At 43.5% G+C, this 14,036-nt stretch overlaps 1 protein-coding gene across 1 annotated transcript in view; it reads right to left on the minus strand.

The window, feature by feature from the left end:
• Positions 1 to 14,036, minus strand: part of MMRN1 (multimerin 1) — a 69,206-nt gene that overhangs the window by 12,110 nt on the left and 43,060 nt on the right. The window contains exon 6 of the mRNA XM_014577893.3: positions 5,875 to 7,842. Within this exon, the coding sequence (XP_014433379.3) occupies positions 5,875 to 7,842 (1,968 nt within the window). The remainder of the gene's footprint in view (positions 1 to 5,874; positions 7,843 to 14,036) is intronic.

Genomic DNA, 14,036 nt, shown 5'->3' on the forward strand with positions numbered 1-14,036 from the left:
ATAGAACAAAACCCACAGATTTATTGACTCCCCTGTAGACAGTCTCAGAAGAAAGACCAAAGACTACATGGGCATGGAGCTGCCTGGAATGATGCTCTCACCTCAACTGCAGCATTCAGGGTTGAAGCACATTGGCCTTGTGGCTGAGACGTTGCTTGTACGGCAGTAAATCTATCCTTACTGGTTCTTTATTAAAAGAGAAAATGTGAGTCTCCAGGACTTTCATTACCTTTTGTGAGCACTAAATTTTGTCTCTTTTCAAAAAATTCACAAAATTTCATCTGTCTCTTATTCTATCAAACTAAATATGCACAATTGAAGTATGAAGAGTCAAATTGAATTAAAATAATGATCAGTCTCTTGCAATTAAAATACGCAATGCAAAATACAATTGGGCTTATTTTACTGCATGCTTGAATGATAAAGCAACAATAGAAGCTTAACATTTCTGTCAGGAAGAGTCAGAATTTACATATATCAGTTAAATGTGGCCCAAAATAGATCTCTACTTCCACATCTACAAACCGTCAAACTCTCATTTTGAGAATCCCATCCCTAATGGGACAAATGGGAATTGTGCATTAAAATTAAATGATCTGATATGACTTATTGAAAGACAAAAACATTAAATCTGTATTGGTGTTATCCATTTTTGCACACAACTTGCTTCTAGGAGTCTGGGCCAGAATCAATAAGCAGGAAGAGAGGAAATAAAGTGGAAATATTATTGAAACCTCAATAAACGATAACATCTTGGGTGCTTGATTCTCTGATGAACTGTGAATGGTGACTTTAGTCAGGCCCATGTGAGTGTACCAAGATAGAAGGAATGGAAAAAAGATACATGTGATGAGAACAAAGAGAAAATACCCTTTATGCCTCTCTCTCTCTCTCTCTCTCTCTCTCTCTCTCTCTCTCTCTCTCTCTCACAGACACACACACACACACACACACACACACACACACACACACACTCACACACACACAAAATACATCACTTGCTCAAAGACTATTATCCCATTGAAGTTGGTTACTAAGAACTGTTACTTTGATAATTACTTTGCATTCACACCAAATTCCCACTACATTCACCATGAAATGAAAGGGCTTGAATTGATTCTGCATTCCTTGTGTAAACTTGCAATCACAAGTGGTTTCAAAACTGCAGTTTTGGGCCTTTCCTTTCAGTCATTCTACATGAAGATGATGGGATCAGTTCTACAAATCTATACTTATCCAAACACAGAGTTCAAACTCACACCGTAGTCTCACTGGTTTTGATGGGACTACTCACCTGATTAGAACCAAATCCTGACCTAACCAACTAATGTAAGTCACAAAGGGCCCGTTCATTTAAGTAGGGCCCGATGCTGATCACATTGAGGTTGATGGAAATTCTATCACTGGCTTCAATGGGACTGAGATTTGACCCTACTTGCATATGAGTTGCAGGATTAGGCTCCTCAATCAGTCACAAAATTTAACAAAAAACCCAAACATCTAATACCTATTAAAATGTGTAATTAGGTATTTGCATCTCAGTGATGCTAATGATTTGTATTTGGAAGCTTCAGGGGGTAATCAAGTTAGTCTGTACAGGATAAACTTAAAAAACAACAAATGGTCTGGTAGCACTTTATAGACTAACAAAACATGTAGATAGAAGTGGGCTGTGCCCACGAAAGCTCATGACACCATCTGCATGTTTTGTTAGTTATAAAGTCCTACCGGACCATTTGCTGTTTTTTATTTGTATTTGGAGACTCTCATGGGACTGACACATATAGATTGCTGTGTATGGTTTCTTAATACATGGATAAGAGAAGCCTTTTTGGAGGAGAAAATCCATCCCACAAAGAACAGGACAGAGTGGACCAGATGTTTAAGAGGGACAATTAGACTATTTGTAGAACTCTACATTAATAAACTAGTGACAGTTCAAAGTGGTTATCTACAGAGCATGCTAAAGCCTCAACAGCATTAGAAAATCTAATAGAAACCTTACTTTCAAATTCTATAGAAAAATTACTTTAGAAAACAGTGCGTTTGCTATTATCTGCAAAGATTCCTGCTTTCTACTAAAAGTGAGAATGCATCCAAAGTTATCAAGAAAGCTATTTATTAAAATTCAGAGTCAGATAAATTATAAATAGGAATGACATTTATTCATTCACGCTTAAAAATAAGCTCTTGAAGCAGCCTGCTGCTTCCTATGCTCTGGGCAGTGGCCATGGCGACAGTTTCCTACAAAGTGAAAGATACATGAGGGATCAGAGTGGTATCCTTTTTATCCCCCCTTTAATTTTAATTAGGATCAAAGTTGATTGAATTTCCATCTTTTGTGCAATGACAGAGGCAGACAGAAAAGAGAGCTGATTCAGAAGAAGTTGCTGTACTAAGGCTAAATAATTGAAATTAATTTTTATTTTATGGAAAGGGTTTTGCAGATTTCTGTGCATTTTTTTTAGCATCTTTCAGTTCACAGATAAAAGATCAACTTGTCCCCCTAAGATTAAGATAACTTTGGGCCCAATTCTGTGATCTTTGGGTGAATGGAGTTAATGTGTGTTTAAACCAAAGCACACGCTTAAACACTGCTGAATAGTTGGACTTAACAGTAACACACTTAAATACCGAAATTGCGGTCTTGGTGTTCATTCTAATAAAGCTCAACTACTTGCAAGCAGCCACAAAGAAGTCTCATACAAAGGGAAACTGCAGTTTGTTTTTTTAAATCAAATGAATATTTAGGAATAATTATTTTTGCACCATAGGCTTAACCATAGTAATGGCTATGTGGAAACTGGGAACTTGACCACAAACGGGAAAAAAACTGGACAGGATTCTGCATATAATGCAGACTCTAGTAAATCCTAGTAAGGGATCTGGGAGAAGATGGGATAGAAAAAAAAAGGGGAAATGAGTAATGAAAATAGGTTTGCCAACACCGAAGTACAGGCAGTCCCCGAGTTACGCGGATCCGACTTACGTCGGATCTGCAGTTACGAACGGGGTTCCTCTCCCTGGTCTCCAGCAGACCAGGGAGAGGAAGCAAAGCGGCGGAACATGTGGGCAGCGGACAGGGTTGTCCGCTGCCCACGCGCTCCGAGGCTTGGCTCTGCTTTGCCCCCCCCCCCCCCGTCCCCCTGGTCTGCAGACCAGCGGGAGGGGGGGGGCAAAGCAGAGCCAAGCCGCGGAGCGCCCGGCCAGCTGACAGCCCAGAGCATCTGGGCTGTCAGCTGATCGCGCGCTCCGCGGCTTGGCTCTGCTTGGCTCTGCTTTGCCCCCCCCCCTCCCCCGTCCCCCTGGTCTGCAGACCAGGAGGATGGGGGGGGGGGGGCAAAGCAGAGCAAAGCCGCAGAGCAAAGCCGCAGAGCACGCGGGCAGCGGACAGCCACGGCGCGTCTGCGCTGTCCCGCTGCCCCCGTGCTCCGTGGCTTTGCTCCAGACACCTGTGGTACAGCAGCTGGGGCGCTGCCAATTGGTCCCGTAGCGCCGCTCTGGGCGCTACTGGACCAACCGGGCAGCGCCCCAGCTGTTCTGCCCCAGGCGTCCTGATTCAGCCACTGCTGGTCAGATTCAGCAGCGGCTGAATCAGGACGCCTGGGGCAGAGCAGCTTGGGTGCTGCTGGGTTGGTCCAGTAGCGCCGAGGAGCGGCGGCGCTACTGGACCAACCCAGCAGCACCCCAGCTGCTGTGCCCCAGGCGTCCCCAAGTCAGCCGCTGCTGAAACTGACCAGTGGCTGACTACAGGAAGCCCCTGCCCCGGGCTTCCTGGAATCAGCCGCTGATCAGTTTCAGCAGCAGCTGACTTGGGGATGCCTGGGGTTCTTAAGTTGAATCTGTATGTAAGTCAGAACTGGCATCCAGATTCAGCCGCTGTTGAAACTGATCAGTTTCAGCAGCGGCTGAATCTGGACGCCAGTTCCGACTTACATACAGATTCAACTTAAGAACAAACCTACAGTCCCTATCTTGTACGTAACCCGGGGACTGCCTGTACATATAACAGGGACATCTAATATGGACATTTTAATTCTCTTTACTGTTGCCTATCCAGCATAGACGGTTAATAATTTTTTCAAAGCGCCTTAGTGACTTAGGAGCCCATTGATAAATGTGAGAGACTCCTAAGTCACTAAACCACTTTTGAAAAATTTACCCAGCATCTTATTATTTCTAATTTTTTTCACTTTCCTGAAGTGACATGTACTAAGCATTTGTTTGTATTATTGAATTTCAGTCAAATCTGATGCCCAATATTGTACCTCATATTTTGTATTTTTATTTTTGCTATTAGACTTCTGACATGAAGTTAGGAAACCATTCACGTGTGGTTCTCCAAAAAGTGCCTTTGTAAAACTGGCCTCTTCCTAATCATCAGGATCTGCTTTCTAGATATACCCAGTCACGCCAGTTTTACTAGACTAGACTAGAGCGCTGATCCTGCAAATACTTAGGTATAGACTTAACTTTAAGCACACTACAAATCTTAATGATGTTTTGAAGTACCTAGCTGTAGCCGCATAAAATCAATGGACTACTTACATAAATATGTGCGTAAGTGTTTACAGACTGGGGCCCATACTACATTTTTTTTACTCCTGTTAGTACTGAAAAGCTGACAAAACTCTTGAAAAGCAAATTAGATTCCTATTCTGATTTTCACACCTTTATTCTGACATTCAACTACAGAATCTTTATAGCTTATGAGTTAACTAGACTGTCACTTGATTTTCAGATTCACATTTGAATTAGAATGGCTGGGATGGTATTTACAAACGAATCCATCTTTATTTTTACATCTTAAACCATGAGACATCAGGAGGTCTTTTGTAGAAAGTCCATTTCCAGAGGACGAATACATTTTAAGAGTATGTCTACAATGCAGTTGGACACTTGTAGCTGAACTATGCCAGATGATTTGGTCTCAAATGATTTGGGTCATTTAACTGTGGTATAGACTTTCAGGCTTGGGCTGCAGACCAAGCTTTGGGACACTTCCACTCATGGGGTACATCTAGACTGCAGTACTATTTCAGGATACATCCAGTATCCCAAAATAGCATTTGCTGCATCTTTACAGTACATCCGTTATTTCGAATTGCAATAAAAATAACGGCCATGCTATTCCGACGTCCTGGTAAACCTCATTCCACAAGGATTAAGGGACTTGTCGGAATATTGGTCTATTTAGAATTAAGCTCAAAATAAGCTACATAATTTACGTAGCTCAAATTGCGTAGCTTATTTCGCGTTAGAGCCACAGTGTTGACACACCCATGTGGCCCTAAAGCCTGGGCTCCCGTCCGTAGAATCATAGAATCATAGAATACTAGGACTGGAAGGGACCTCGAGAGGTCACCGAGTCCAGTCCCCTCCCCTCCCCTCAGGACCAAATACTGTCTAGACCATCCCTGATAGACATTTATCTAACCTACTCTTAAATATCTCCACAGATGGAGATTCCACAACCTCCCTGGGCAATTTATTCCTGTGTTTGACTATCCTGACAGTTAGGAACTTTTTCCTAATGTCCAACCTAAACCTCCCTTGCTGCAGTTTAAGCCCATTGCTTCTTGTTCTATCCTCAGAGGCCAAGAACATCTATATTGTAATTAAATGACCCTGCAGCCCAAGCCCCATAAAGCCAAGTCATCTGGCACAGGACCCCTGCAGGATTGTAGCTGGTGTGTATAGACAACCATTGTCACAGACATGTCGAGACTGATCTGATGCATATTTACTCCTATTCATTTTTAGTCAAGTTTTCCAGCCAATTCTGTTGGGGCTGCTAATTGACTTGGCCAGTCACACTGATTACATAAGCCTTTATTATAACATTAAAGACCCCAGTAGTGCAAAATGCATTACCTGATTCTACAGTATTGTCCGTGTTCCTCTGGCTTCGGCCTGCCAGACTTGTGGTGGCATTCACTGTTCCTTTTTTTGCAACAGCTGGTTTTTTTACAGCCTGTTTCATCTGCTTCTGAAGTTTGGAAATATTGCTCAGAGCGTCAGCCATGGACTTATCCACATACCAGGTTAAATTAGAAAGGACAGTCCCTGTTTTTATTTCTAACACAGATTCTATGAGCTCTTTCAGGCCTCTCTGTAGCAGTGGGATATCAGGTTGAGCAAGTTTAATTAACTGGGGTACACTAGCATTCACTTTTTGAATGCTGGCTGAGGCATCCTGACACAGCTGCCTAGCTTCATAAGCAGTCTTGTTTAAAAGAGGGATATTATTTGAGACACGGATAGACTTGGCTTCCAGGGTCTTGAGTCTTGAACTCAGTGTCTGAAGCTGTTCTTGTTCTGTTGAAGCAACTTTGCCTTTTTTTAGAGAAACACAATTATTAGTCAAAAGCTTGGTTACTTTTGACTCTATGCTTTGTAGCCGAATTTCTTGATCTTTTGATACCTCTGAAGAGTGTACCAGCATTTCTTCTAGGTGACTGATGTTTTGTCGATGCTCAGCCATTTTGAATGATGTTTCGTTTAAAACCTGGTAAACTTTTCTGAGGCCAGAGAAGCTTTTTCCCTCATACTCTTCATGTGGAAAATCTGAAAGATCCTGAGTTACTTTTGAAGTATACTGGTGCCTTTGATTGTCATTGACCAGTGTCTGAAAGGACTCATTCATCTGCAGGAACTGGGGAATAAATGCCAATATGCTGTCCATTTTCTCAGCATCACCACAACAGGCCTCAGTCTTATTTTGCAGGACATTTAGAGTATCCTTCAGAACGAAGTTATCCTGAATGGAATCAACAGCATTGTTTAGAATGATCATAGTTTTATTTAAGCCATCTTCTAGGTCCACGAGGCATTCATTAATACGTCTGTCAAAGATTTCATCTCGAATTTGAGCCTCGCTTTTAAGTTCCTCCTGACTTTTGACAAGTTCTTTCATGGTGGAACTCAGACTGTTCACTACAGTAGTTAGGTTTTCCAACTTCCGGCTGATTGCTTCTGCTTCAATTTGCTGTTCATAGTCTGCTGTCAGACTAAATGGTGGTCCCTGCTCAATCAAGGGCTGGAGGATCTCCATATCATAACACAAATCATTAATTTGCTCATTCATTTTGTCCATCTTATTGTCCAATGGAAAAACAATAGCAGCTAGGGTTTTGTTTAAGACATGCACATTCTCTTCTGTGCCTTTTAGCTTTGTTTGGAAATCATTCTGGCACTTTGACAACATGTCTTCACATTCTGTATGAATAGAATCTCTCTGAATTGCTAATCTTACAGTAAGATTACTGATCTTGATATCTTGTTCTCTTAAATCATCATATAGCTGCAGCACTATTAGGCCATGTTTCTTTACTTTCTCTTGAAGAGTGAGAATATATTCTGTAACATTATCATCCACGGCTTTATCTATTGGAGGGACATTTTTGTCTGACATCTGTTCAGCTGATAACAATTGCTCATGGACCTCTTTCATCTCTGTAAGACTCTTATTCAGAGATTCATAGTAAATGGTGCTTCTTGACTGCTCATGCTCCAAGTCAACTTCCAAGGATTTCTGCTTTGCCTGTAGTTCTTTGATGGGCTTGTCACAAGCAAAGCTCATCTCCTCTTTTATCTGTAACAGATCACTCTTCAGCTTCAAGATTTCATTGTTTGTTGTCCTGTCTTCTTTCTCCTGGGCAAACTTTTGTTGGGTCTCATTCAGCTGTTTGACGAATTCTTTTGTGCTCTCAAGATCCTCTGATAAACTAGACACGGTCTTGAAAATTTGGGCCACTGTCTCTTGCATGTCGCTTTGGAAGACTTTAAATTGTTCTCTGATAAGGTCTTTGATGAGTTCATTAATACTTTTAGACTTGAGACCTAAAAAAAAAAAAAAGAAGAAGAAGAAGCAAAAAACAAATAACAAAATAGGCTTTGATTTAGAGACATCCATCATTCTTTCATTGAACAAGTACACACAGTCTGTTGCAAGCAAGTGTAGTATAATGGTTGGCTCATTGTGATCTGCTTACTTGTAAATTTAATTTTATGTGGTAGCAATAAACTGGCCTGCTGGTTTTTGAGGACCCGTACTGTTTTTTGAGTTTTACTAATGATTTCAATAAGCCTGGAATCAGAGGCTGAATGTATGGAATCAGCATTTATCTGCTAACTAAGCCTACTCCCAAACAAAACAACAGAGAAGTGTGTTCTCTTGGCTTATTCTGAGAAAAATCTTATCCTTCCCCTCAACTGCCATGTTTAGAAGATTATGGAAGGAAATATCTGGTTTGCCCTGGCTGTATGGATCACAGAAATAAAGAAAAATTACTGTAGCCATCCTGTCATACATGGGGAGTAAATAGATAAAAGGAGATGGAAGGGGGAAAAGGAATTGAGATTGAGGGGATAGATACTTCTAGTTTTAGTGTTACCAACACTTTATAACTTATAGGCAGCAGGCCCATCGACAGGGTGGAGGGGCAATTGTGCCAGGGCCTTTAGTATCGCCACTGGTGCGCTACACAATTTGGTCCTAGGAAGAGCACATGCCGGACACATGACTCTTACTGGGTCTTCACATGGAGCCACGTGTTTGCAATGGCCACGGGTACTTTTGGTTCTTGCCTATGTCATTTCTGAAAATTATTTGGGCTGTAATTAAGATGTAAAATGAAAATTGTTTCATGCAACAAGCCTGCCTGCATAGGAAGCTCCTTATCTCAAGCCATCTTGAATTCTGTGTCTATTTGCAAATTGGTAATAGTAGCTTTTTAGGAAATAAGAACAGGCCTGCTGTGTAGTGTGTCTGGTGAAATGACCTTGTCAGATGCTCAGACAAGGAAGCTGTCAAAAGGTCAGCTAGTGCCTTTTTCAAGCCAAGCGATTTAATTGGGAGGTGGTGCAGTAGGTGCAAAAGCACGAAGCGATGCCGTTTAAAAAATAGTAGGAAGTTCTCCTGGCAAGTGACTCATTTATTGTGTTCTTAGATCACAGATGTTTGGGTGATTTTTACACACAGAATAATAGAGCAAAAGAAGAACATTGGGCTGCCCCTTCCTTATTCACCCTCACAAACAAGCAGGCTACGTCTACACTGGCCCCTTTTCCGGAAGGGGCATGTAAATTTCACCAGTCGTAGTAGGGAAATGCGCGGGGGATTTAAATATCCCCCGCGGCATTTAAATAAAAATGTCCGCCGCTTTTTTCCGGCTTTTCTTCAAAGTAGGAATAAGAGCCTCCGGAAAAGGGCGCTTTTTCCGGAGGATCGGGGCCAGTGTAGACGCTCTTTTCCGGCTTTTTTAAAAGCCGGAAAAAAGCGGCGGACATATTTATTTAAATGCCGCGGGGGATATTTAAATCCCCCGCGCATTTCCCTACTACGACTGGTGAAATTTACATGCCCCTTCCGGAAAAGGGGCCAGTGTAGACGAGCCCGCAGAGTTTATACATAGTACATTGTTGCTAAACTGCTGGGTGCAACTGTGCTGCAGCAGGAAAAAAGGCTGCGGAGAAACCTGAGAATGAAATCCCAATGGGTGAAGAATTAAAGATGTGGTTTAAGAATCAAATATTTCACATATCTAAGATGGTGTCTTCACACAGGATTCAGTAAATTTGGAAACTGTTCCAGATTTTTAAGAGTAAAGAGAGGAGAGGACAGGGTCTGAATGGATACGGAGAGGACCAGGGAACTCTTATCATGTCTCTTACGCTAAGCAGCATCAAGCTTTGCTAATGTTTGGATGGAAGCCCACTTTAAAGAAAATCTGGGAGCGATAGAAAAAAATATTTGTTAGGAACTCTATGTCTCCTTATCTTCCTGGGTCAATCCATGCTCCACATCAACCTGCCTGCTGTGGCGAACAGCCTCTACTAGTCAAGTAATCCCCGTGCGCCCCTTACAGCTGTCATCAGGCGCTCCCCATTGGTTGGTGCCCCAGGCAGCTGCCCGGCTCGCCCATGCCTCAGTCTGGCCCTGGCTCTAAGGGTATGTCTACACTACAGCATTATTTCAATATACCTTATTTCAAAACAGTTATTTTGAAATAACGTGTCTAGACAAAAAATGCATTTCAAAATAGCATTTTGCTATTTCAAAATAGTGCGTCCACACTGATAGGATGATGAATCGCATTTAAAGCCGGCCAGAATCGGTTCTGGCAGGGCATCAGGTCATGAGTTACCTTGTGTGGCTGCAATAGCAATTTCGAAATTGGTGCTATTCCTTGTGGAATGAGGTTTCCCAATTTAGAAATAAGCCCTCCGCTATTTCGATTTAATTTTAAAATAGCGGTTTGGCTGTGTAGACGCTGGTCAAGTTATATCTAAATAACGGCTGTTGTTTTGAAATAATTTGCTGTTTAAACATACCCCAATAGACCAAACTATGTGAGTTAAACAAGACAATCACTACCCTTTACTATCAAATGAACTCACACAGGAAAATGATAAAAGATAAAAACCACCACACCACCTTCTGGTGAGCACTTTCCACAAAGTGATCACGCTCCAGCAGACCTATCAGTCCTCATCCTCAAAGGAAACCTGCACAACAACTTCAAAAGATGAGCTGGGGAGCTTCAATTCAGAAGTCTGGTAGATACTACAAAACATAGAGGGTATGTCTACACTATAAAGTTAATTCGAACTAACAGCCGTTAGTTCGAATTAACTTTGATAGGCGCTCCACAGGCAAACCGCTAGTTCGAATTTAATTCGAACTAGAGGAGCGCTTAATTCAAACTAGGTAAACCTCATTCTACAAGGACTAACGCCTAGTTCAAATTAACTAGTTCGAATTAAGGGATGTGTAGTCACTTAATTCGAACTAGTGGGAGGCTAGCCCTCCCCAGCTTGCCCTGGTGGCCACTCTTCTGCCCCCCTCCCGGCCCCGAAGCCCTTAAAGGGGCACGGGCTGGCTACGGTGCCCGTGCCAGGTGCAAGCCTGCCAGCACCCAGCCAGCAGACCCTGCACCTGGCACGGCTCAAGCCAGCCACCCGCTGCCACCCAACCCTCTGCCTCTTCCTGGGACCAGGCTGGTGGCTCCCGGGAGCCTGCCCAGGGCTGCAAGAGGCGGGCGCCCGCCTGGTCTAGTGCAGACATCGTGGACCTCATCCACGACCTGCGCACTAGGCACAGGAAAGTGGCCGTCTAGGGCAGGATAGGTGCCAGCCTGGGCACCCAGGAGCAGGTTTGCATGAAAATCAAGGTGGTCCACTGAGACCCCCGACCCTGAGCCCTGAGCTTAGAATGGCCATACTGGGTCAGACCAAAGGTCCATCTAGCCCAGTAGCCTGTCTGTCAACAGCGGCCAACACTAGGTACCCTGGAGGGGATGGACCGAAGACGATGACCAAGCCATTTGTCTCGTGCCATCCATTTCCAGCCTTCCACAAACAGAGGCCAGGGACACCATTCCTACCCTCTGGCTAATATCACTCCATGACTTTATCTCACTTCTTTTTAAACTCTGTTCTAGTTGTAGCCTTCACAGCCTCCTGCAGCAAGGAGTTCCACAGGTTGACTATTTGCTTTGTGAAGAAGAACTTTCTGTTATTAGTTTGAAGCCTGCTACCCATTCCTTTCCTTTGGTGTCCTCTAGTCCTTCTATTATGGGAACTAATGAAGAACTTTTCTTTATGCACCCTCTCCACACCACTCATGCTTTTATAGACCTCTATCATATCCCCCCTTAGTCTCCTCTTTTCTAAGCTGAGAAGTCCCAGTCTCTTTAGCCTCTCTTCATATGGGACCCATTCCAAAACCCCTGATATTGTAGTTGCCCTCCCCTCTCCCAGCCTCTCTCTTCCCCTCTCCCACCTCCTTTTCCCAGTCTCCCTGAGTTTTGTTAAATAAAGAGAGTTTCTATTTTTGAACACACGTGTCCTTTATTTTGTACATCAGGAAGGGGGGCTAGGGAGGGGTAAGTGGAAGGAGGTGAGGGAGGAATGGGGTACAAGCCCCCAATGGGGAGGACTGGGCTGGCTCTGTGGGCTCCTCGGGGTGGAAGCTCTCCTGAAGCCCCTTGATTGACCCCCCTTCAGATGGCAGCCTGCGGCAAGTGCAGCCTGGCTGATGGCCGAGTGCTGTGATGTGCCGAGTGTGGGCACTCAGGGCACTCGAAGCCAGGATTGCTTTGCAAGCAGGGAACCCCTGAGAACTGTCTGTCCGGGGTGGGAGTCGGGTCCCTTTAAGCACAGCCCTCGGCTAGCCTGAGGCAGCAGCTCCACACTCTAAATCCTAATCTGATGCTCTGCCGGCACTGCTTCTGGCCAGCCTTAACTTTGGTTCAGGGTCCACTCAGTGTGGACATGCTAGTTTGAATTAGCAAAATGCTAATTCAAACTAGTTTTTAGGTCTAGATGCACTAGTTCGAATTAGCTTAGTTTGAATTAACTAATTCGAACTAAGTTAGTTCGAATTAGCGCTGTAGTGTAGACATACCCAGACTGAATACAGGCACTGGGTTTATGGCTTATAACAACAATCTGTAACCTATGTCAACTTCACCCTCAGCTTTTGTGTTTTTCCCTTTCTTCCCCTATGACCAGAGGGGTGTTAATGGTTCACTTCACCTTGAATGGTCCCCTTAAGTAAGTTTGCTTAACATAACAAGTTCCACTTTGTAATCAGCTGTGCAACCCTGGATATTTCTACTGGGGAATGTGCTCAGAGACCATGTCTATACTGCAATTGAACATGTGCGGCTAGCCCATGTCAGCTGGCTTGGGCTGGTGCAGCTCAAGTCTATGGTATGGGACAGTTTAATTGCAATGTAGACTTTCATACTTAGTTTGGAACGCTGATTCTTGGATCCTCCAGCTGTTCAGGGTCCCAGAGTCTGGGCAAGTCCAGCATCAGTACCACAGTTAAACAGCTACATCATCCAAGCCCTGTGAGCCTGAATCACCTGACATTGGCCAGCAGCAGGTGTTTAAATGCAGTGGAGACACATTCTGATCACATTTCCCAGACCTGAAGAAGAATGGTGTGTACGTCTAACAGCTTGTCTCTCTCTCCAACAGAAATTGGTCTAATAAAAATTATTCACCCACCTTATCCCACTTCTAGACAAGACAGCCCAGGGAAGTATTATCCCCATTTTACAGATGGTGAACAGAGCCACAAATATCTTAAGTTAGATCAATTCAATCTAGTGCTTAAGCAGATGCTTGATGCAAAGCCAATGGGAATTAAGAACTAAAGGAAGGATTTAAGCACATTCTTATATGCTTTGATGAACTGGGGCCAAAGTGACTTGCAAAAGTCATACTGAAGGTGGGCTTTTCTTTTGTTTTTTACCTCATGATAAGTAAAATCCTTTGTCTTAGCCAAAGTCAGTCATGTATGAGAACACAATGGGTACGTCTACACTATATGCCTCTGTCGGCAGAGGCATGTAGATTTGTTTGTTCGGCAAAGGTAAATGAAGCCGCGATTTAAATGATCGCGGCTTCATTTACATTTACATGGCTGCCGCGCTGAGCCGACAAACAGCTGATCAGCGGTTTGTCGGCTCGCCGCTAGTCTGGACGTTCCCCCTGTCGACATCAAAGCCCTTTGTCGGCAGCCCCAGTAAACCTCATTCCACGAGGAATAACGGGGCTGCCGACAAAAGGCTTTGATGTCGACAGGGGGAACATCCAGACTAGCGGCGAGCCGACAAACAGCTGATCAGCTGTTTGTCGGCTCAGCGCGGCAGCCATGTAAATGTAAATGAAGCCGCGATCATTTAAATCGCGGCTTCATTTACCTTTGCCTACAACCCTAATCTACATGCCTCTGCCGACAGAGGCATGTAGTGTAGACACAGCCAATGGGTTGATCTCAGTGAGCTTATCTCATGCTAAAGCTGAAGTGCCTTGTCATCACTGTGTTTTTAACAAAGGAGAGCTCAGAAAGTTAACACAAAATAAAAAAACTTTTTTTTTTAAGATGTGAAGATAAGTCCCCATTTCAATTAATTTGGAAATTTGGCTAAACAAACCCTTACCATTAGGAAAATTTTACCTTTTTTATCACCAAGGCAAATTTTTCAATAAAGGAATGAAGGCTGGATTCTAAACTAAAT

The sequence above is a fragment of the Pelodiscus sinensis genome, chromosome 4 (assembly GCF_052426305.1).
Source record: "Pelodiscus sinensis isolate ZL-2025 chromosome 4, ASM5242630v1, whole genome shotgun sequence".
NCBI lineage: Eukaryota > Metazoa > Chordata > Testudines > Trionychidae > Pelodiscus > Pelodiscus sinensis.